A 24,524-nucleotide genomic window follows, 5' to 3' on the forward strand; every position below is an offset into this window, starting at 1 on the left:
CGGAACTGCCCCCGCACTTCCGGGCCCTGACCGGAAGCAGGGGCACTTCCGGCGGACGTCATAACACTGCCCCGTCAGCGCCATGTTTAATCCTGTGGACTAGGGAGTGGGAGCGGGATGGGGCGGGCAGGAGCGGGCGTCCGATAGATCGTGCAGCTAGGCCGCTCGGTGGTGGGGGAAAACAGCGGGGAGACGCCCTCTGAGGAAATAAAAACGCTGCTAGCAGATTAGTTTCAGGAGCCCCACTCAGTCGGCGGCAGGACTTGAGGCTTCGCCCCCCAGTGGTGCTCCCGGGAATAGAAACCGCTGGCCCTTCCCCAGCCAGCGTTCACTGTCCTTGGCTCTTGTTAGGTGCTGATTTCATTTTGAAAAAGCCCAGATTCGTCCACAGTTCTCCTTCTAGTCCCGTGGCGGTAAGGCGCCTGTCGGCACATGCTGGACTTCATGTCATGTGCAAAATGAAGATGAGTAGATCTGCTAATCAGGTTGTTGCTAGGCTCAAGTAAGTGAATAGGCGTCAAGGGCTTGGGATATAGTCAGCACTCAAGTGAGTTGCTGGGGGATAATCTCCAGAGCAGTATACCTCGAACAGTTTGGAAGGGGGTCTCTGTCCAGTCTTCGAGTCCAATGTCTGCCAACCCTTTACCTAGGAGATTGGTCAGATTACAAACCTGAGAAGCGTTACCGTTGTGAAGCGAAAAATTGCATACCCCATAGCATTTGGCCTTGTCTGGGTTGTTTCTCTTCATTTAAAGACTTACTTTGTTGGAAGCTAAAAGTTAAAAATTTAGGATGGAGGCCTCCTAAGAGCAGTACCGGAGATGGGGGTAGAATTGATTAACATAGCCATTAAATCAGCTATAGAAATGAAAAATCCTTAAGCCCCCAACTGCCAGAGCAAGTACACACTGCTATAGAGAGTAGCCAGGTGGTGATTAAGGGCCATTATGGAGAATCCCTGGATCTTCTAAACCTACCCTGCAAGTAATTAATTTAACAATAGATAACAATTCCACAATGGAATGAACCCCTCACTGAAGAGAACACTACCAATGTAATTTCTGCTTTAGCTAAACTCAGCTCTCCTCCCCAGACTGCCCACTAGCGTCTATGCAGGCATCTCTTTTCTTACTACCTTTTTCTCCTGCCCTGTAACTATGCAGACGTTTCTTTCACAAACCTTTCACTTTGCAGCTCTATTACCCACTTGTGCCTGTGCAAGCATCCCTTTATTAATATAATAAACCTACCCTTTTGGATATTACTGCTTAAATATCTCTACCTCGTGGGAAAACCCCGCTATGTTCCACTGAAGGGCAACTTCTCAGCAGTAACCAAAGGACCCCGTTCAGTGACTCTAACACATCACTATGAAGTTGAATGAATCACTTAAGTAAATTTATTTGGAACTAACATATGTGCCAGGGGCTGTAACAAGAGGTGGAGACGAGATCATAGTGATAGTTAATAGTAAGTGCTTTAGCAACTGCAGCTTTTGAAAGCCAGAACCTGCCCATGCCTTATAAATTGGAATTGTTGCTAGGCCCTCAATTATTCTCTGTAAATTGTGAGTGAATGTTATAGGGCACCCCAAATCTGTTCCAGGACAGGGGGAGAGGGGCACCCCTAAAGCCCCCAAAACCTGCCTGCTCTAAGTGGGTTCTGCCATCCACCGCAACAAGACAAAAACATATAAAACTTTAATGAAAAGGGAATTTAATACAGTAAATATACAATACAGAACACAAAGAACAGAACTTCTAAATCAAACATCTGAAGTTAGCCATCCTCTCGTGGGCAAGAGTCAACCCAAAAGGGACTGGCCCAAAGCAAGGCCTGAAAGCTGCCACAAGACTAAAGCACCTCACGGCCGGGACCCATGGAAAAGGGTCAGAAATGGCCAGACAAATCTGGGAGCAAAAGAGCAACATCAAAATCAATATAAACACTGCCATAGTCACCTCCCTACAGGTATCTCACCCACATCTGCCTTAGCCAGTCCGGGGTCAGGAAACAAGTCCGGTTTCTTCATCACATGCTTGATGCTCCATGTGGCTTCCTTAGGTCTCCTCCTCCTTCTCCATCCTGCTTCATTCTCTTCTTCTCTCCTTTTTCTCTGCTCTTCTCCACCCTCCTTCTGGGTGAGGCAGGGAACCTGGAACTTCCCTTTTTCCTAGGGACCACCCTGTTACAATAAGAACTATCCCAGAGCTTGAGGTGAGAAGGCAATGAAATAAAACAAACACTGAAAGAATGTCTGGCACATAGTGTTACAGAGCAACGCCAGTGTGAAATTCCCTGCCTAGCAATAGCAGGTATTAATGCTCTAATTAAATTTTTATAATTTAATTTGAAAAATACAAAATGAACTCAAAACCAAACATATTACTAGTAGAGAAAGTTTAATCATCAAGTTTCAAATGTGAAAAATAAACGCTTATTTGGAAAGACTACTTTACAAACACTAACAAAGGTGGAAGTATAGCATCTCCAGAGAAGGAGGCCTACTTTTTCTGCCGAAAACTACAATTCCCAGAATGCACCTAATAAAGACCGCAAGAACGGAGCCTGTCGCTGCCTCAAGGGATTGTGGGAGGTGTGGTTTCCTGACGAAGAGACCCTCTGGGCTTCCAAGGGCGGGAGAATCTTGGCGACCCAGTCCCGGTGGGCGGGGCCAGGTTCAGGGAGCGACCAATCATCGCGCCAGACCCTGGGGTGGCGGCGAGAAGCAGCAAATCAGATCTCAGCGGCTTCTACCTTGACTGGCGCGCGAACGTTTGAATACAGAGCTGCAGCTACAGGCTCGGCAGAGCGGAGGTTGCCGCCTCTGGCGCGCGGGTAATTGCTGCGGGGTCGACGCGTGTGGTGGAGGACGGGAAGGCGGGGCGTCTGAGGGGCCAGGAGGCTGAATGTTCAGGGAAAAGGGGTGAAGCGCCGGGCTCCGGGTCGGCGGCTGGACGCGGCTCTCCACACTTGCGGGCCGGGGGTTCCCTCTGTCGCACCCCAGAGGGACGCGGGGTCGGGGTGCTGTCCTATCTCCTCTCCTCAGCTCAGGAATGGTCAGCCCAGAAGACGTCCTTCGCAGGGCTCCCTGCGGCCCTGGCCTCTCTGTTCGACCCTTTAGCCTCGGAATCGCGCTTGTGGCGTTGCAAAAGGCAGACGCGCTCGCGGAGGGGAGCAGTGAGCCCGCGCCGCGCAGCCCGTGGCCTCCTCAGCTCGGGGCTCAGTCAGGGGGCTGGCGGCTGGCTCCCAGCCGGCCTGGGGGAGGGGGCGCGCCGCTTGGCCAGACCGGCTGTGGACGAGCCCGGGAGACCCCCGCGAGGCGGGGTGCTAGGCAAGTGTGGGGGTGGAAACTGGGTCCCGGGACCGCGACGGGACGGGGACTCGAGAGCAGGGAGGGCTCCCCGGCTCCCCAGAAGGGGCGGCTCAAGCTTGGTAGCAATTAACCCGCCGCGGGGTAGGAAAAGGTCTTCCTCCGGGGAGAATCGTTTTCCAGCCCCAAACTGGCCCCATCCCGCCTTTGGTCCTGCTCTCCAGGGCTGTGTGGTGCAGTGGCTCTTTGCCCTGCCTGCTTTCAACACAGAGGAGGCTTGAGAGCAACCCTGTTCTTGGGGTGGTATCGCCATCTGGAAACTAAAAATTTTTAGTTTTAAAGCATAATTTTGATACAGTGGTTTTAAGTCACTTGAGGAGTTTGATTATTGTAATTTTCCTGTCGCTTTTAGGAGTTCAGTTAAGAAGATGCCAGCTTTTACTCCAAGGAAAAGGAAGCAACGGTCTTCCAACGGTGACAAGTGAGTCTCACCCTAGAGGTGGCAATGCTGAGGACAACCTGCTTTCTGGTCCTTCTGGCTCTGAAATGTCCGTTCTGTTCACCTGCTGCATGTGGCCGTCGTGATATTTTCTATTCTGATGCTAGACTACAGCAATGTTACTTCATAACTATCCAGAGCCTCTGGAGGGAGAGCAGAGAAATGAGGTTATCTGCTCTCTGTGGCTTGGAAATGTATGGCAAATCTTTCATTACCTTGCTCTGTCCAATCTCATATAATGGTTAACTGTTTTGCGTGCATAGCAATTCTCAAAGTCTGTGCACTACTTAGTCCGTGTGCTAGAAGAGAGAAGTTACTCCCCACAGAGCAAGCCTCTCAGGCATCAGTTTGTTATGTAAAATTCATCATTTAGGTGACTTGTAGCCATCTGAGCAAAGTGCATGGGTTTTAGTTTGCGTATGGCTAAGTAGGTTTTAAAGCATCTGCACATGTAGAACAACTTCTTTGCACACTGTTTTTATGAAGACATTGAATGCTTCATTTGTAAAGACAGTTTGAGAATCATGTTAATAGATAATGTGCATATTGGCGGAGAGGATGTATTGTTTTTGATAGGAGCTAAAGGTCTGTTTACTACTTAGCAGTAGGTGGACAGAAAATTGAAGCAAATAATGATACTTATTCATGGGCTTTTTTTCTTTTTTTTTTGGTATAGCCTGTTGTCAGAACTGCCATCAAAGAAATCACTTTTGGACTTGAGTGAAAATACATTTCTACCTACTAAAAAGCACACTTGCCACAACGGTGATAAAAACGAAGAAAAGGTGCTTGGCCCTCAGGGTCACTTCATTTCAAGTCCACACAAAACAGCTGAGAGAAACAGAGTGCCTCCTGCAGACCAAGGCTCGCCTTTTAAATCTGCTGTGTCTACCGTATCCTTTTACAACAGAGATAAGTGGTACCTCAATCCACTGGAGAGAAAACTGATCAAAGAGAGTAGGTCCACATCTTTAAAAACTACTGACGATAAACCTTTACCAAATGGCACAGAAGATGTGCAGAGAAAACCAGTTTACTCCAAGAAGATGAACAGAAAAACACAGAAGAGTTTAACTGCCAAGCGCCAGCAGGGTTATAAATGCATCAAGCCTGCCTCAAAGAATTCTAAAAATTCCAAGCAAACTCGAGTGGCCTATAAGCCAATGGTAGAGAAAGAGAATAATTGTTGCCCAACTGGAAATAATCTGAATGCACCTCGAGTTCTAAGCCAAAAAGTCAAACCCCAAGTTACACTCCAGGGTGGGGCAGCGTTTTTTGTTAGTAGGAAAAAACCCTCTCCTAGAAATTTGTCTCTTGAAAATAAGCCGTTGCTGGAACTCACCCAGAAGAACGTGGCAAAAGATTCTGATGTCAGCGTGAAGCAGGTGCCCAAAGAGCTGAACTTGGAACTGCTGAGTGCAGGTGGTAGAAATGAAGAGAAGCTAGTAAAGGTAAAGGAAACACCCATACATAGACGCCATGGCATGGCCAACTTACTGCTTTATTATCGGACTGGTGTGAATTCTGCAAAGACTTTAGAGGCAGGGTGTCAGGGTGGGACTGTTCCTCCTTGTTTGGCTGCAGGAAGCTGACCAACGTTTCCTTGGCACTGTGGTGTCTGTCATTAAGCGCCTTCATACATCACTCTTTCCCGCCTTAATTTCCTTTCATGAGCTTCATTTCCAGGTGCTGGTGTCAGCTCCTAGTGAGTAATCGGAGACACTGAGCCTCTGTGCCCCTAGCCCTCTGCTAGGATTCATCTTTGCTGCGTGTGTTCTCTCATGAGGAGCCACAAAGCTGTCCCCGGGTCAGGCGGAACCCTGAATAGTGGCAGGGTGCAGGGTGTCCCCTCTGCTGAGGTGACCTGCTCTTGAATAGTTGTAGTTGAATGAATGTTTGTTCCTCTCCCCAGGCTGTCTGTTGTCTCTCTCACCAAAGTAATGGTGTAAGTGAAATGTGTCAGATCTTTTTCTACTTGGTTTTTCCCTCTTTCCTGCTATTTGCCCCAAAAGTAGAAGTTAGAATCCTCTGACCAATGTTCTTTTTCTCTCGTTAGCATAACATGTTTTTCAAAAGCACATAACAAAAGGCTGCTCCTTTCTGATTTGGTGGTCACTGTAGGAAATTTTGCTATTTTTTTTGGTTCAGTTCATTATGATAGAAGGGATATTGTGGGATATTCATCCTTACTAGGAATTTTTTTTAAGATTTATTTATTTGTACATACAGAAGTGGGGTACAGGCCAGAGGCTCAGGGGCGGTGAGAGGCTTCAAAAGAGACAGAGTGGGGAGAACAGGCAGATGATCAAAGTACACTGCTGAGGGGAGCAGAGGTCTGCCACACCATGTGGTCACTTCCAGGGCAGGCGGGAGTCGAACTCATGCAGAAGTGGCTTTAGCTTCTCAGTGCAGTGCTTTAACCTGCTGCGCCACCAGGGCGGGCCAGGATTTTTTTTTTTTTTAAAGATTTGTTTCATTTATGCATACAAGAACTGAGGAGTAGGCCAGAGATGCAAGTGGTGAGAGTATTCCCCAGAGACAGTGGGGAGCAGAACAGGCAGATCTACTGAAATACATTGCTGAGGGGAGCACAGGGAGACAGGAAAGATCTGCTGTGCCCTGTGAGTCAGCTTCCTGGCCAGGGTCTGAGCCAGCCACAGTGGCTAGTGATGGCTTGATTGTGCTGACTTTAACCCCTGCACCACCAGGGAGGCCTTGACAGGGTGACCTGCTACAGACTTGAATATGTGCACCCTTCCTTTCAAACAGTTGTGTGTGTTTGGTGAAAATTGAGAATTTACAACCACATTATGAAATGTAGTCCACAATGAACAATATACTTTGCTTTAGAAAAAAAGATCTGTTAGGGTTCATTCACTGGATTGAAAATGACTTCTTTTTATTTTACCTACTTATTTTCAGAACTCATTAGCTGGAGTAGTTTCTTCAAAGGAATGCAAACCTGAGGAAAAGAAGCATTTTTCTTCAGAGGATTGTGTTGGTGAGAATAAGGCAGGTAAGTAAGAGAAAACATCTCAAAACTAGTTTGTTATAGACCTTCATACATGTGTCAATATGAAGTGATATATGCACCATATTTTGTCTTTTTTTTTTTTTTTTAAGATTTATTTATTCGTGCATACAGAGCTGGGGTACAGGCCAGAGGCTCAGGGGCAGCGAGAGGCTTCACCAGAGACAGAGTGGGGAGCAGAACAGGCAGATCGACGAAGTACACTGCTGAGGGGAGCAGCGGGCGGGTCAGGAGAGGTCTGCCACGCCATGTGGTCACCTCCGGGGCAGGCGGGGATCGAACTCATGCGGAGGTGACTTTAGCTTCTCAGTGCTGTGCTTTAACCCGCTGCACCACCAGGGAGGGCCAAATATTTTGTCTTTTTTTAATTCAGTATGTGTACCTGTGTTTGTACATGTGTTTACTTCAGGCCCTTTTCTATGGCAGCAACACGGCACATTTTGAAGAGGAGACCTCAGGCTGGGTTTTGAAGCAAAATACTGATGCTTCATGGTCTGTGGGCTGTGGCCAAACCCTTTAAGCTCCCTAGAGCTCGGTGTTGTATAAAATCATACCTACTCTTATTTTACCCAAAGTAAGAGAAAGGTGTAGACACAATTTTGTTGTATCAAAGCCCACTGGTGAGCAGAATCGACTAAGCCATAGAGAGGACACTGGTTTAGGCATCAGGAACCTTGGGTCTCTCTGGGTCTCCCGCTAATGAGCTGTGTGATCTGGGGAAGGGGTCCCCACAGCAAGGGGCTAGTTGAGTTTTTAGATTCCTCTTCATCCTGAAGTCCTATCGCTAGTGAGTTCCTGTCATGTCGCATTCTCAGCACCATTTGTTACTGTCCATTTCGTGTGACATTCTAACAGGTGTGTGCCTGGATCTTTAACTTGGCGTTTCCCTAGTGACATGATGTCAAGCACCTTGGCATGTGTTTTTTTGCCATGTGTATGTCTTTGGGGAAGTGTCCATTCAGCCCTTTTCCCATTTTTAATTGTTAGTCGTAAGAGTTCTTTGTATGATCTAAATACAAATTGTTGAACTGTGATTGCAAATATCTGCCCTCGGTCTGTGGCTTGTCCTTTTATTTTTCTGTAGAATGCAGTCTAACTCGAGTGTTTTTTTCTTTCCTGTTGTGCTCTGGGTGTTGAATGTAACAGAACATCACCAAACCCAAGCTTGTGTGGATTTTTCTCTTAACTTTTTCCTCCTAGAAGTTTTAGAGTTTCATGTTAGATGTTGAGTATGTGGCTTTTGCCTCTCTGCATTGAGTCGCCTTTGTCTCTGTCAACAATCAGCTGACTGCACTGCACGAATCTGTTTCTGGGCCCTGTTCTGTCCTGTTGATCTCTGTCCTTTGTCAATGCCATACTGTCTCGCTCACTGGTTAGTCTTAAAGTCAAATGGTGTTAGTACCTTTGCCTTACTGACCTTAACAATCTAATAGTTTAAAGCTAGAATTTATCCTATAATGTAAGTCATCATTTTTCTCTCCTACAGCTTCTGCTGAGTCCCTTCTCTACCCTATCTTCAGTGTGTCTTCAACCAGTGCGAAAAGGTAGGAGTTGACCTTACTTTAATGTTCTGGGTTTACTTAATTATCTGACCCCTTTTTATTTCTTAATACTAGTTGAGCTAGATGGAGAGCACTTCTTTTGTTCTCCACTAAGAGAACATTAAAAATTGGAGAGGGGAACCCTCCAAGGGGTTAGGATACAGCACTGTAAGCTGGCCACAGCTGTTTTCAGTGCCATTTTGATCCCTGCCCAGAATGTGACCCACAGGGCGCGACAGACCTCTCCTGACCTGCCTGCTGCCCCCCACCCCCAGCAGTGTATTTCATCAGTCGGCCTGTCCTGCTCCCCACTCTGTCTCTGTTGAATCTGCTCACCGCCCCTGCACCTCTGGCCTGTACCCCATTTCTGTATGAATAAATACATGTTTAAAAACAATTTGGAGAGGACCTCCCTGGTGGCCTGTAGGTCAAGTCTCAGCATTATCACCGCTACATCCTGAATTCAGTACCCCACCAGGGAGCTGACGCACATAGTGTCCCTCAGCAGTGTATTTCAGTCCATCTGCCTGCTCCGCGCCCCACTCTGTCTCTGGTGAATCGTCACCCCCTGCTCCTGTAGCCTATACCCCAGCTCTTCTATGCAAAAAAAAAAAAAAGATGGAATCAGACCTCACAGAAACCTCATAAGAGTTGAAAGAAGGAAAAGACTTTTACGAACTTATGATAATAATTGCTAACATTATTATACAGAACCTAGCAATAATAAGTAGTTTATGTCCATTATCTCAAAATAGCTTAGAAGGTCAGTATTATTATTAATCCCATTTTCAACTGAGAAAACTATAATTCATCCACAATTGCACAGCTATCAGGTAGCCACCATGAAAAGTTGTTGGATCGTAGTATGTGAGCAGCTAACTTGCTGTAAACTCAATATTCGAGTCCGCTCACTGTTTGACATGACAGGAATTTCTTTCTTTTTCTTTTTCTTTTTTTTTAAGATTTATTTATTTATTCATATAGAACTGGGGTACAGGCCAGAGATGCGGAGGGTGAGAGGATTCACCAGAGACAGAGTTGGGAGCAGAACAGGCAGATCGATGAAGTACACTGCTGAGGGGAGAGCAGGCAGGTCAGAAGAGGTCTGCCGCGCCATGTGGTCACCTCCGGGGCAGGCGGGGATCGAACTCATGCGGAAGTGGCTTAGGCTTCTTAGCACAGTGCTTTAACCCACTGTGCCACCAGAGAGGGCCGCCAGGAATTTCTTTATAACACGCGGTAACTATTCTGAGATTTGATAAAGAAAAAAATTCCATTTTTAAGGGTGAAGTGAACTTCAGAAGAAATCGTGCAGGTTTTATGTCACGGAAATGACAGTCCCTTACACTTGGAATCAGAGGGCAGGGTTTGAGCCTCCCCACTCAGTTCTGTACTTTTTACTCTGCTCGAGAACATGGCTGGTCCCTTTGAAGTAGCATCAACTTTTTCATTACTTTCCAATGCATTACTTCATCGAGTCACTCCCAATAGAAAGCCCTAAAATTGCAAGGCGCTCAGTGGATGTTATATATGTATCTGTTTTTATTGTGATCCCCCCAAAATTTTAAAAGTGTTAAACGATGTTGAACAACTTTCTATTTCAAGATCTCTGGTCGAAGAGCAGTCTTCTGTGGGGTCCATGGTACCCACCAACGTCTTGAAGCAGATCAGTGCCCCAAAAAGTTCTAATACCAGAGATGCAAGTAAAGAAACAAAAGACCAACTTGTCATTGTGAGTAACCCTCCCTCTCAGTTCTCACAAAAGCGTGGTTGATGTGTGTTGTGGCTATAATGTGAATTTACAAAAGCCAGCTAATCAAGCCGCACTGGCCAAGGCTGATAACTTCCTAGAATGAATGAGATGTTAAAGATCATGTCGAGTTTAATGAGATAGCCATGCTGGATTAGACCTGAGTTTGCCCAAGTACAGCCAGAAACATGAGCTAAAAATGGTTTTTACATTTTAAACAGTTGAAAAGATAATCTGTGCCCTGCAGAGTAGAAATTATTTACTGTCCGGAGCTTTGCAGAACATGTCTGCCAGCCTGCGTGTCCGGTGACTCAGAGCCTGGGCTTTGCAGTTGAGCGATGTCCTCTGAGAGCAGAGGGCGAGCATAGCCGTGAATGTTCCTGAGTTCCATAGAGTCATGAAAGTGTCTGTGGATTTACTGAATCTTTGTTATGTAATTTTTTGTTATGATATACTAGTATATTTTTACATCATTTTATGCATTTTTTTTTTCATCTCCGTTGTAGTCCCTGTGGGCTTCTCATCACCAAATCACTGTTATGTATTTTTTAATCAACTTTTATGACAAGGAATTATAATATTCCCAACCAATTTAAAAATACAAAAGCCTTAAGAATGTTTTTGAAACAAGGCTTAGATCTCACAGTTAAGAGCTTCTAAAGAAGTTCAGCTGCTTGTCTCAGCTATAATTTTATATATATATATAATAGTTTATTTTTACATCATTTTGTGCATTTTTTCATCTCAGTTGTAATTCCCCATGGGCTTCCCATTCTGCTATAATTTTTAGGACTTCATTTTATTCCTACTTCAAACCATGGGTCTAGGTAAAGAATCTTGATTTTTATACCATCCATTCAAATGGATATTTATTCCACCTATCAGTTACTGCATTTTTTAATCTCGTTTTATTTTGTCTGGATACCGAGGCGGTTATGCTAGCCAGGCTTTTTCACTTAGTGTTCCGCTTGTCAGCATCAACGGAAAATGAGAGAGTGAGTGCGCTCCTGAAGTCGCTAGAGCTATCTGTGAGCCACTGGAAAGGCCTTTTCTCCCCAATTACAGGACGCCGGTCAGAAGTACTTCGGGGCCACTATGTGCAAGTCCTGCGGCATGATCTACGTGGCCTCCAGCCCCGAGGACGAGCTGCAGCACGCCCAGCACCATCACAGGTTTCTGGAAGGCGTCAAGTACACGGTGAGTCTGGGGTCTTTCCCTTTGTTCTCAGAGTTGAACTGCTTTCAAGGTCACTTGTTTTGCTGAAATGGTGAACGTCTATCTATCCATAGTATGTCATCATCTGCAGTATCAGCCTGAACAGTAGAGAATGGCAGTTTTAAAAAGCTAACTTTCACTATTTCAAGCTGTGAGAAAACGGTGCAGTCGGTTTGGGGTGGGCGGCCCGTGTCTCCCTCTGGCTTTCCGAGCCCTGCTGGTGAGCTGTGAAACTCAGCTCGAGCAGACGCTCACCTCACCTCCTCTGCGGAGACTGCCTCCCTCCCAGCACTGCCTGTGCTTCCTCCAGACCTGTCATCCCAAGCCCCCAGGAGGTGCCACCTTTCTCCTGCAAGCACATCCTGTCATTGGCCTCTCTGGCTGTGCCTGCCCCTCAGATGCTTCCTTTCCTTCTCTCTTCTAATTGAGGTGACACTGGTGTGCACCATCTTTGTGTTAGAGGCTCCCCCTCCAGGGGGTTACTACACCCCACCCCCACCAAGGCACCTGCAGTCCACTGTGCCCGTCTCCACTTTGCTCTCCGCCTGCCAGCCCCTCTCCAGCCTCCATTCTGTCCTCTGCTTCTAGAACGGCTGGCTTAGCTTTCTCCCGCCTTTGTCTCTCTGTACTGCATGTAAGTGACCGTGCCTGGCATGGGTCTCCTCGCTGAGTGCCTTCTCCAGCTCCACCCATGTTTTGCAAATAGCAGATTTCTCTTGGTTTGGTAGCTGAAAGGTGTTCCATGGTGCATGGAGACCACTTGTTCCCTATCTGCTCCTCTGTACTTACTGGGGGGTAAGCTGTTGTCACAGGGGTGCTTTACCAAGTCAATGCAATCCCTAGAACAAACGGCACTGAAATTCACATGGGGCCATGCTCCATTTATATTATTTTTAAAAGATTTACTTATTTATGCATACAGAACTGGGGTACAAGCCAGAGGTGTCGGGGGAGAGGATTCACTAGAGACAGAGTGGGGAGCAGAACAGCAGATTGATGAAGTACACTGCTGAGGGGAGCAGTGGGTGGGCCAGGAGAGGTCTGCCACGCCATGGGGGTTACCTCCCTGGCTGGAGATCGAACATGCTCCGAAATAGCTGCAGCCAGCTCATAGTGCTGCGCTTTAACCCACTGCACCACCAGGGAGGCCTCTCTATTTTATTGCCATAGTCCATGCCATTGTAATTAGGGTTAGGAGGAAGAAGGAATCATCAACTTTAAATTCCTAGAGATTTTATTTAATCATATTAGCTTGGATAAAAATTAAAAGATAAGTCCAAAATATATGTTAGGATATTAGGAAAGTTCCTTTATCTAGATTTCATGCCATCGTTTTTATACTATTGTTTAGCTTTTGTTCTCTATAGAACAAATCAATGGCTTGCTTTCGTCTCTTCAGAAATTAATTTGTGGCTTATTTTTTCTTCGCAGGGCTGGAAAAAAGAACGCATCGTAGCAGAGTATTGGGATGGGAAAATTGTGCTGGTCCTGCCTCATGATCCAAGCTACGCCCTCAGGAAGGTATGGAGCAGTAGCTTTTTAGCACTTCCATACTCTCTCCTGCCCCTGCTAAGAAATCAACCTCTGTGGAAATGTAAAATGCCTATAGAAAATCCATTTTGGTCCTCATGTAAGGACTTTTCAAGTTAGTTCTTACAAAACTAAACTCAGAATTTAAGATTCCAGTTGGAGATTAAAGAAAACAGATATGGTGTTATAGCTTACCTTTTACCTTCATGCACTTGTGGAAGGACCATTAGCCTTTCCGGTGCTGAGATGGGTGAGCCAAGTCTGTGTCTTATGTTGGTGTGGCTTGTGTCTCTGGGCTGGGACGGGTTGTCCCTGCCAACAATAAAGAAAGCAGAAACAAAGCCTAAATTTCTTTCTGCTGAAAGTGGTCTTTAAAATGGGTTCTTAAAACCATGTTTTCCAAAGGGAAAACGTGCAACGTGGTGAAATAATGGAGGAGCATAATTTTAGGAAATAGAGATAAAGAAAGCTAAAGTAACAGTAATAAATTTTGTGCGTATGAAATACCCAGTTTTTATGACAGTTTTTAGAACAAGTTCTTCTCTTGGTTTTTAACATCATTAGGTAGAAGATGTTCAAGAACTTGTTGACACTGAATTGGGCTTCCACCAAGTTGTTCCCAGATGTCCGAACAAAACCAAGACCTTTCTCTTTATATCTGATGAAAAGAAAGTCGTCGGCTGTTTAATTGCAGAGCCCATCAAGCAGGTATGGCCTTTGTTTCTAAGTCACTGGCACATTTAGGAGCAGAAGTGGTGGTGACAAGTCTCGGTCAGTAAGAGCACCGTCAGTTACTTTTTCCTATTAAGTGTCCTTGGCTTTGGATAACTGAAATCATTTATTTCCTTTGTATTTCTTTTCCTGGCATTGTATCTGGAGAAGTCAGCATTAAGCTCCTGTCGTTCTCTCCACGCCTGGACTGTACGGTGATGTCAAATAGGCAAGCCTAAGGGCCCAGTTCCTGAACTCGTGGCTAAGTACAGGTTACTGTATTTGGCAAATTAGTTGTTACATGTCCCTTGATTTGAGTCTGCTTTTGTTCCTAATGGGCAGTGTTCTAGAAGTCAGCAAAGTGCAGTCTGAGCCATGTGTGCCATCTGTTTTTGCTAATAAAGTTTTATTGGAATGCAGCCGTGCTCCTCTGTTTCCATGTTTGTGCTGGCTTTAGTCATGCCGTGGCAGGGAGGACTGGGTGGGACAGGCTGCGTCACAGAAGAGCCTAAGACATTTATAATTTGGTCCTATACAGGGAAAGTTTACTAACTCATATTGGAGAATAGAGAAAAAATGTCTTTGCTTTTGAAATGCTTAAGAGGGTACTCGGCTAGGAAAAATTACTGTTCAATATTCTCTAACTAATCTATACCCCACATTTGTGTCTCCTTTAAATGTGTGTGTGTCTTCTGCCTACTACATCTGAAGATGATGGTAATAGCATAAATTTATCTTATACCTTCTTGAAAATGCCTTCCTCCCCATTTCTTTTATTTTTCTGATTTTTTATTGCATATATGTGCACACATATAGTTTCGCTTATGTTATCAGAAGCTGGGAAAACAGCTGACTTGTATTATCAGTAAAAGAGACCAATTTGACCTTTCATTTTATTTTTAAGGTTTAATTATTTATGCATACAAAATGGAGAGTTTGCCAGAGGTGCGGGAGGAGGTGAGAGGACTCCCCGGAGACAGAGTGGGAAGCAGAGCAGGTGGATCCACTGAAACCCACTGCTGAGGGGAGCAGGACAGGGCTGCTGGGCGACGTGGGTGGCTCTCTGGCCAGCACTGAACTGACACTGAACTACCACAGTGGCTGGCAGCAGCTGCATAGTGCTGAGACTTAACCCCTTGCGCCACCAGAGGACCCACCTTTATTTGTTCTTAAAGGGACTCTGTAGTAATAGCAGACAACATATAGCCAAACCGACTCAAGCCTGTTCTATTCATACTTAGCTCACAACCAAAAGTTTCTTGGTGGTTAAAATAGCTCCAGTGGAAAATAGCACCCACAGACCTACAGCAAATGCTGGCAGAGACGCTGGTACATTGCTGGGGGTGTAAACGTGAAAGCCACAGGAAAGTAAGTTGGCCGTGTCTCCAAGAATTAGTCATACCTGAAAGCCTGGAAATACGAGAATTATGGAGATGGAAACAAATGGTGTTTGCAGGGCGGGGGGGAGGGAGGAAAGACAGGCGAGGCTGTGTGACAAGAGGGAGGAGACAAGTAGCCATGTTTGGCTGTGGTCAGGGGTGAATGCAAGTCCCGGATAGTTGTCCTGGAGCAGTGCACCTGCCCAGGACTGCACGGTCTGGGCGATAGGCTGTTGGTGTGGAGGTTTAACCATTGGGGACACTGGGTGAAGGGAACAGGGTCCCCTCTGCCACTCCAACTCCCTCCAAAGTCAAAAGTTAAAAAAGGAACTTAGGGCCTCCCTGGTGGCACAGTGGGTTAAAGCACAGCACTATGAAGCGGTCCACAGTCACTGCAGCACGACTTTGATTCCCAGTCAGGGAGTGACCTCAGGGCGCAGCAGACCTCTCCTGTCTCCCCACTGCTCCCCTAAGCAGTGGATTTCAGTGGATCAGCCTGTCCTGCTCCCCACTCTCTGGGAATCCCCCCAAAACCCGCAACCCCGGCCCAAAACCCAAGTCCTGGAAGCAAAAAAAAAATATTTTTTTTAAAAAGGAGCTTAAATGCCAACCAGATTCCATAGCTTATATGCAAAAATCTTCTTGAGTGTCACCATGATTTTAGGTTATCATGTTCATTTTAGAATGAAGAGAATGGAAGTTTGTGTACTTTATTCAAAGTGAGTCTAATTTGTGCAAGTTTGTTTAAGATTTGTTTATGCATACAAGAGCTGGGGTGTAGGCCAGAGATGAGGGGGGATAAGAGGATTCACCAGAGATAGAGTGGGAAGCAGAACAGGTAGGTCCACTGAAATACACTGCTAAGGGGAGCAGCGGGCAAGACAGGAGAGGTCTGCTGCACCACGTGGGTCACTCCCTGGCCAGAGAGCAAACTCATGCTGGCGATAGCTTCACAGTGCTGTGCCTTAACCTCTTGTGCCACCAGGCAGGGTGGTTTTTTATAACCGATAAAAGGAGCTTCATCATGGTATGGAGGGTGCTGGACAGGTAACATCAGTACCACTTTTGTTTTTTAACTATTCTGTGACTATAAATGGACAAGAATTCAAGAAATATCAAATAACTTTAGCAATTGTGGTGAAGATATGATAAGATTATTTTTAGATGCTTAAGTTTTGTCTGTCGTTGCAGGCTTTTCGTGTCCTGTCTGAGCCAGCTGACCCAGGAGCCACTAACTCCAAAGAATGTCACAGGGCTTGGCAGTGTTCAGACGTGCCAGAACCTGCAGTCTGCGGCATAAGTAGGATCTGGGTGTTCAGGCTGAAGAGAAGAAAGCGCATTGCAAGGCGACTGGTAGACACTCTCAGGTAAGACATGAAATAGAATAAAATGGTCTAGACAAGGAGCAGCATTTCTAGAACTGCCCTGGCTCATGGCCAAGGGAATAAACTTGGTAAGGTAATTCTGTATAAATTCTCTAAGTGCAGCCAAGACAAGTGTTGCCACTGGGGGAAAAAAAAAAAAAAAAAAACTTGCTGGCCACGTTCGGAGTCAGTGATAGCAAGTGCCAGCCGCCTGCGGAGCTCGGGCCTGCTGCTCCTTGCTGTGGAAGCTGGTGGGCGGCCGGTGGGCGGCGTGGTTTCAGCAGGATTTCTTCTGGCCCTGTGTTTGCTCACGTGATGCATTCTCGTTGGACTTCCTGCCTGAATCTAAGGCATTAAGCCATTTTATCTTTTGCTAAACATGATGTTGCTTTAAATCAAGTGTTTTTGAAGAGATTGAAATCTTATACATTCTAATGCTTAATCTGAATTGTAAGTCGGTTCCATGGTTAAACCATCTTTTCCTCTTTTTTAGGAATTGTTTCATGTTTGGCTGTTTTCTCAGCACAAATGAAATAGCATTTTCTGACCCGACACCAGACGGCAAATTATTTGCAACCAAGTACTGCAACACCCCTAATTTCCTTGTGTACAATTTCAGTAGTTAAAGCTGACTTCACTGTTAACACAGTTGCTGTGTGGAGTTGACAGCCCGTCAGCACATAATTCAGCTAACAAATAGGAATGAAAGATAAGAAGAAGCCCACATACAAGCCTACCCAGTTTTGTTCCTTATGCATTGAAAAGTCAGGGATATGTTTGTGAGCTGAGCATTTGAAGAAAGGGAAAATCTTTGGGTTATTCATGCTGACTAGCACTTTGAAACCTTAATGGTGAAGCTTTGTAGTCATGAAAATGACTCGCCTCCTGCTTGAGAACATGGTAAAGCAAGGTGCTTTCCCACAGAAACAAGCTCGCTGGTCTGTAGTAAAGCAGACTTTTGGGAGAGGATTATCATGCACAGGCAGTGAGAAGCAGGCCTAGATTTTAACACAAAATTCAAAACATAGGTACTTGGCTGAGCTAGTTAATTTGATTTTCTTTAGAGTGTGTTTTCAATTTCTAATTTATGACAGGGAACGTTGTAAAGAATGTGTAAACTTTCCACATCCTTTTATGTAGGACTCCATAACTTCATGTTTTGATTTTCTAAAAACTTCAATCAAAAGCTTTGCCTGTCATCGGATTTTAATTAAAATTATTTGCACTACCCTTATTTCATTAATTTTTGGTGTTAGATATGCTAAGTGTGCTACTTTAGAGACTTATCACTGGTGATTTATGTCATTCACAAAATGAAGGCCATGGTTCTTGTGACTATAGCTTAATTTTTCCCCTATTTGCCCACACCTGGCCAAGTCTTGTCAAAGTGTATAACAACCAAAATTAGTATGTGGATACATCAGAGCTGGTGGTCCAGTGACATAATTGATGAGAGTACACGGTCGTACAGGCACATGTTTCATGTGAGGCTGACTTTGAAAGGCATATTGTGATTGTAAACCATTTCACTGCTAACTAGTTCTCCAGGCTGGAACCAAAGTCAGTTCATCTGTATTCCTTTACTTGCCTGTAGGTTAGCATTGTTCCAAGATTAAATGCCTGAGTTCTGAAAAGAGCGTGGAAGTATTAAAATGTTTATGCAAACATTGTCAAGTTATATTCTGCACTGCTGTTCCTTAAACTTTGTTTTAAATATCTAATTTAAAAATTTGTATAACATTATTTTGTTTACTCAATGCTTTTGTGATGAATCGATTAAAATTCTTATTAATACTGTCTACTCTCATATAATTAAATGCTGGTTTTCTTGTTGATAAACAAATATGGCTTGCTGTTTGTAAGGAAACAGTCGTTGAAATCAGGAAAGCTTGCCTCTTCCACATCTTCACAGCTAAACTGCGACACAACAAAGTCAGCAGCACTGGGAGAAACAGACGACTTCCCGGTACATCACCCACAATGACATTTCAAACACCTGAATTGCCCATCCCCAGCCACAAAACCGACACAATTGACTGCTCTCAATTATCAGTGCTTAAGTACCTGACAGTAACTGGAGCAAGAGCCCCAGTGTAAGGACCTGTTCGCACACAGCGAAGAATTCCTGATGGTGGCCCACCACTACAGCCTTCACATAGCGATTGCTGTTTCTGGTGCTCGACCAGAGCCTGGAAGTTCAGGATGGGCAGAGCAGACAATCCCATAAAATACTTGCACACACCAGACGATGCTGAAGAAGGAAGAGGTTTCCGAGGTTGTGTGGAAGGGATGAAAGAAAGGGCCAAGGGAGGATAGGGGGTGGTGTAGAAAATCACATTTTGATAGTAAAATAAGGGACAAAGTATTTCAAGATATGTAGGTCATTTCAATGAGTATTTCAATACCAAAAAAAAAAAAAATCCTTATTTGTACAAGAAATACACACTGACCTTGTGAGAATGCAGCTTCCTGGCTGCTGGGCCCTGGTCTGTGCCCTCTGTCTCTGCTCTTTCCTTGGTCCAGACTCCTAGTTTCTCCATCATGCTCAGTGCTTGATCTTGACATTCCAGATGACACCCCAGGTAAGCAAAACACCCCTAAACATTGCGTTCTGGTATCAGGACTGCTGATGCCAGACAAACCAGGAGGGAGGGTTTATTGCTCACCATGAGGCTCTGTGGAGGCCAGGGGCCAGCTGGGCGAGAGGAGGAAGGTCTTGCATGCAAGGGAGGGGATGGAGTACTGCAGAAAAGACCTTCCATTGAGACCTTCCTCTAAGCCTAATGAGGGAGATGCCAGCTTTCCTAAGAATTTGCTCAGATGGAGAGGCGTTGAGCAGGGAGAAGAAAAAACAACAGGTACCCAAATGTATTCAGATTTTATTTCTAGAGTATTCCATAAGCAGGAAGAACAAATTTACAGGGGCTCAGCAATCTTTGCTATAGTCATGGAGAATGATGAATAAGATTCAACAGAGAAATAGGGGAAAAGCCTGTCTGTGAAGGTGCACCTCAGTGTATACAGGTGGGATCTGGTACTCAGGCTGTAAAAGGAAATCTCCCCCAACTCGTAGTCCAGGAAAACTCCAACTCGAATGCGTACTGTGCGGGGGTCAAGGTGTGTTCTAGAAGACCACTGAAATCGCCAGCAGCCATCGCGGGGGGACGGTGGGATCCGGGCAGCTCTGGGGAACGATCCCCTGCACACACCCAAGGACCACACACCTGAGCCCCGGACGTCCACCTGCCAGAAGTGCCTGCCGGCCTCGAAGCCCTCGGCGCTCAGGACAGCCTCGTGGGAGGTGAAGGCCTGGGGGCGTGGAGCGCAGGTCGGGTCCATCCTCTCGCAGGAAAAGGTGGCGGTTTTCCTGTCTGGCGAGATGATGAGGTTGTGGTGAGCGGTGTCGGGGTCCAGGCTCAAATCCACCCAGAACTTGCTCATGATGGTTTGCAGACTAACGTATTGTGGGGACAGATTGCAAGTGTCCTTGAGGAACGCACATTGAAAGGTTGCTGGGACCTTTAGGCTAACACACCTGCTCCATTCAAGCTGGACGCTTGCAATCCCCCGCAGCAAGCCCAGGTCTGTCTGCGCACACTGCGTGGTGATGGCACCGAGCAGACTCTTGAGTGTGGTGCCATAGTCTGACATCTGGTTTTTATTTTCTGTGACTTTCATGTAAATCTCAGACATTTCCCTCAGTACCCGAGTGTCAATGACATCCCTCTCCTTATCCACGTAACTCTTAAAGTGTGCGAACTCAAAGTACAGCTCGCTCCTCCGCTCTTCCACCTTCTCTCCCAGTGCCCGGATGGTGGAGACCTGCGTGGCCAAGCCCCTCTCGGCGTCCTCCACCTGCTTCCTGAGGGGCCCCAGGGAGCTCTTGAGCTTCTCCCTGTGCCGGGCCGCAGCCTGCCCCACGGGGGCCAGCGGGTGGCCGCGGTGGGGGGCGGCGGCCCCGCACCGGGCGCACAGCAGCTCCAGGTCCTCCTCGCAGAACAGGGCCAGGGCCCGGCCGTGCCGCGCGCACAGGGCCTCCTGGGCCCGCCGCCTCCTCTTGGCGGCGGGGGGCAGCGCGCTCAGGAGGGCGGTCAGGGCGCACAGCAGGGGGTTCCTGGGCGCGGCCCTGGAGGGGCAGGGGTGCTGGCACTGGGGGCAGGGGAGCACGTCCCGGAGGCCTTCCCAGCGCGCGCGCAGGCAGGGCCCGCAGCAGTTGTGGCCGCAGTCCAGGGTGACGGGGTCCCGCAGCTGGTCCCGGCACACAGGGCAGCTGGCCTCGGCCCGCAGCTCGTCCAGGGGGGCGGCCTGGGCCATGGGGGGGCGCTGGCCCGGGGGAGCTGCGAGGGCCTGGCTCCGCGGGGCGGGGGGGCGAGGCGAGGGCTGGCCGCCTCTTCTCGGGGCGCACGCGCCCCCGGGAGGCCCAGGCGCGGCAGGGAGAGTGGACCCCAAGCTGCTCTGCCTCTCCGGTGACTGCAGCGGGAGCTGCGCCCCCAGCACCCCTGCGTGTGCCCTCGCGCGGGGCCTGAGCCGGTGGCTGCTGCGTGTCCTCTCAGCGCAAGCGAGAGTGATTTACACACACGTCGGGCAGCAGATGGACAGTGCAGCCGCAGCCGGTGGGCGGGATCCTGCCGGAGACAAGCGCCGCGGGTGAGGCGGACATCGGGGAGAAAGGCCGCGGGAGCCCCCCAGTTTCCTCTGCGGCTAATCCCTGCATCTCCCCCAGAAAGGTAACCGGAGCCCGCAGGGGGGAGGCGATGACCTCGAGGCCAGCGGGAGGCGCCCCCGGGACGGTGGCGCACAGCGCCCACACACGCCGGAAGGGACCAGGGAGGGGCTCCCAGGGCCGCACCCGGATGCCGCCCGGGAAGTAAGCGGGGTGCACGGTGACCCATCCCTGCAGGCGGAACTGGCCTATTTGTTTAAACACTTGTTGTAAATGGCAGAAAGTTTCATTTAATAATCATCATCTTGTAGACACAAAACCCCACAGCTGTGGCCAGTTCTCCCCTGCTGACTCCTCTGAACACGCCCTGTCCTACTCTGCCCCCCCAGAACTTCTAGCTATTCCAGAGGGCTCTCTCACCCAGATATCAACCACAGGGGGCGCCCCTTGTGACCAGGAGTGCTGGACAGCACAGGCCAGTAGTGACAGTCACTACTGTTCCGCCAGAGGCGGTGTGGACACCCAGTGCACGGCTCTTGGGTGTATTCTCTCTCAGCTCCCGCCAGCCCGCTTCCAGCTCCTTCACCGCACCCCTTCACCGCACCCCTAGACCATTTTTCAACCCTTGGCTGATTGGGCCATTTAGCACCAAATAGCTCACAGCTTGCCCCTGATGGGTTCACTGCTCAATCCAGGGCGAACACTGTTACATGGAGGTGTGAGGCGTGGCTGCACAGCTGAGTCATGACGGGACACCCCGGGACTGCTGGCTCCTACCAGAGGGTTGTGGTAACACGGAGAGGCCCCCTGCATCTCCCAGACCCTCCAACCACACCAGTTGCCCTCCCTGCCTCACCCTGTAGGTGAGCACCCCACTACTTGGTGGCTCACCTGGGTTTGCTCCGGCAGCGTGTTCAACTTGAGGCCGGGCTGGGCCGGGAGCTATGCAAGAACCGTGGATTAGGGCGCTACAGGCACCTCCAGGCAGACAGCATGGTCTCAGGTTCCAGAACAAAGACACAGAAGGCCTGCTCTCCAGGTCTGTGCTGTGCAGAATGTCAGCTTAATATACCCCACAGGGTGTGTCCTCTCCAGCCTGTAGGGTGTGTCCTGCCCCTCCCTCCTCTCCATTGTTAGAATCCAAATCCCATCAGTGTCCTGGGGGATGATTGGCCTAAGGATACTTCCAGTCACCCTCTGAGGCAGCTTCCTGCAGGGTGTGGAGGTACTCTCCTGATCCCTTGCCCCCACCTCCTTCCAATCCTCCACCAAGTCTCCTCTGTCTAAGCTCAGCAGTTTCTAGCCACTGGGCATTGAAATGGCTTCATGTTCATCTCAGTGAAACAGCTGGACAGTGTTTTTATTTTATTAAGATTTCTTTATTCGTGCATGCAAAACTGGGAACAGGCCAGAGGCTCAGGGGCAGTGAGAGGCTTCACCAAAGACAGAGTGGGGAGCAGAACAGGCAGATGGACGAAGTACACTGCTGAGGGGAGCAGCGGGCGGGTCAGGAGAGGCCTGCTGGGCTCTGTGGGTCAGCTCCCTGCCTGGGCCTTGAACTCACTGTGAAGCAGCTGCCACCAGCTTCGCAGTGCTGCACTTTGACCTGTTGCGTCTGGCCGGACAGTCTGGACCCTTCCAGCAGGTGTGTGTCTCCATTGTCTTTTCACAAGGTCACCTTGACCTCTCACTCTTCCCAGGCTGGTGGAAACCAGCTGAGACCTTGGGGTGGATTCACTGGAGCACCCTTGGAGCGGAAAGTTGTACTTCCAAGTATTTGATCTACATTAAATAAAGAAGCAAATCCAAAATGTTCGAAGGCCAGGCGCTCCCTGGCAATGTGAGGGCTCAGCTGCCACACTACGTGGCTGTCGTGTGCCCTCGCGTGAGGCCTGAGCCGGAGGCTGCTCTGTGGCCCTGGGACGGTCACAGCACAAGTTGGATGGAATCCGAAAAGCAGTGACTCGGTTGTCACATCCGAGTGCCATTCGCATGAGCTGACCCACGCAGCAGGTGGGCGGGTTACCAGGAGGGACCCCGCTGTTAGGCCTTCACTGGGGCCTTGCTGACCGGGAAGGGCAATGCCCAGTCGTGAGCCCAGGCCCCCCACAGCAGGTCCCAGCAGGACCCGGGAGGCCCACAGAGGTTCACCCCAGAGGCAGCACAAGGCGCCCCCCTCCCCTGGCCTCCTCTGAGGCCACCACATCGCCTCTCTCCCAGCTGCCAAAATCTCGCCCACGTGCACCAGCAACCTCGTGCCCTCTCTGCAGCAGCCCCCCAGAATCTCCAACATGTGGGGCTCCCCCTCGCTCCCTCACCCTGGAGGTGAGGCCAAGCCCGGCCCCCAGTGCCCAGGAGGTTGGCGGTCACCTGCTCGCCGGTCTGGGACGTGCTCTACTCAGGGCGGGATGGGGTCCGGGAGGCGAGGAGGGTGCTCTGGGCTCCCCATCCTGGGACTGCATCGTCCTTGGGCCCAGCAGGATCAGGCCAGGAAGACACCCGGCGTCCTGCGCTTGCGTGGTGCAGGGAGGGGGCGACCCCACCTGCTCCCCGCAGGGCGCATCTCTCGGATGGTTTCCAGGCCCAGCTCCTCATGGGCCCCCAGGACCCTCCCTCCACCCAGAGGCCGCCTCTCTGCAGGGGACCCTGTCCTGTAGGCATCCTTGACCCTGGGCTTGACCTCTCCAAGGCTTCAGCCACCCCCTGGGCCGCTGCCTTTGCTGGAGATTCGTCTTGTTTCCGGCTCCTGGGGTTCTGTGCCTTCTGCCTCTGGAAGACGGCGTTTCCAGACTCTGCTCTGGTCTGTTTTCAGGGTTCACAAGCTCATTCAGCACGCTCAGCCTCCACAGGCTGCAGAGGACCAGACTGGACAGCGCAGCTGACCCTGCCCCTCCCGCAGGCACCTCGAGGGGGAGGCGTGACTGCCAGCCCAGGACCTGCGGGAGCGACCGGCGAGTCTGGGATTCTAGGGTGCGGGCCAGTCAGTCACCTGTGCTGCTGACCTGCTGCAGGTCCTTGTGTTACAGGGCAGGGAGAGGGCACCACTTGGGGACCAGACTCAGGTCTGACCTCAGATCCGTGTATGCACAAGTGTGGCCATGGGGTACCGGGACGCTCCTGATCAAGCCGCCCCGCCCGCAGCCAGAAGAGCAAAGCGCCCCAGCCTGGAGTCTTCGCAGCTGCGGTCTAGACAGCCGGGGGCTCGCGACCCGCACGCTGACCAGTGGGCCCGGCCCTGGCGTCCCCGCAGCCGGGGGCTCGCGACCCGCACGCTGACCAGTGGGCCCGGCCCTGGCGTCCCCGCAGCGCATCCTGCAGGAACGAAGAGGCAAGACCTTAGCTAGCCAGCCGCATGCACCGCTAACTTAGCACAGACCCCAGGAATAACGCCATTTTCCATGGCGACCACTCACTCTTCCAGCTTCCTCACTAAACCCAGTGTTTGTTGGGACAGTTCTCAACACCTGAGCTGCGTCTTAGGTTGGAAACTCACCTGGATGGTTGAGTGACCTTGGGTCGGGGTCGGGG

General features: G+C 49.1%; 2 protein-coding genes across 2 annotated transcripts; one reads left to right on the forward strand and one right to left on the reverse strand.

Annotated features, from left to right (window-relative positions):
* The first annotated feature begins 3,741 nt into the window (after positions 1–3,741).
* On the forward strand, positions 3,742–17,016 carry ESCO2 (establishment of sister chromatid cohesion N-acetyltransferase 2). Its single transcript, XM_004682529.2, has 10 exons — positions 3,742–3,794; positions 4,489–5,263; positions 6,735–6,828; positions 8,330–8,387; positions 9,990–10,116; positions 11,200–11,331; positions 12,781–12,870; positions 13,444–13,587; positions 16,161–16,336; positions 16,827–17,016. Exons 1-10 carry the CDS (start codon positions 3,742–3,744, stop codon positions 16,957–16,959), a joined length of 1,782 nt encoding a protein of 593 aa, XP_004682586.1. The 3' UTR covers positions 16,960–17,016.
* Positions 17,017–19,249: 2,233 nt separating this feature from the next.
* On the reverse strand, positions 19,250–20,647 carry LOC101619524 (putative tripartite motif-containing protein 75). The gene has a single exon (XM_004682530.1). It carries the CDS (start codon positions 20,645–20,647, stop codon positions 19,250–19,252), a length of 1,398 nt encoding a protein of 465 aa, XP_004682587.1.
* Between the last annotated feature and the right edge of the window lie 3,877 nt (positions 20,648–24,524).

The sequence above is a fragment of the Condylura cristata genome, unplaced genomic scaffold (genome assembly GCF_000260355.1).
Source record: "Condylura cristata isolate star-nosed mole 26May11 unplaced genomic scaffold, ConCri1.0 scaffold00014, whole genome shotgun sequence".
In the NCBI taxonomy this organism is placed as follows: Eukaryota; Metazoa; Chordata; class Mammalia; order Eulipotyphla; family Talpidae; genus Condylura; species Condylura cristata.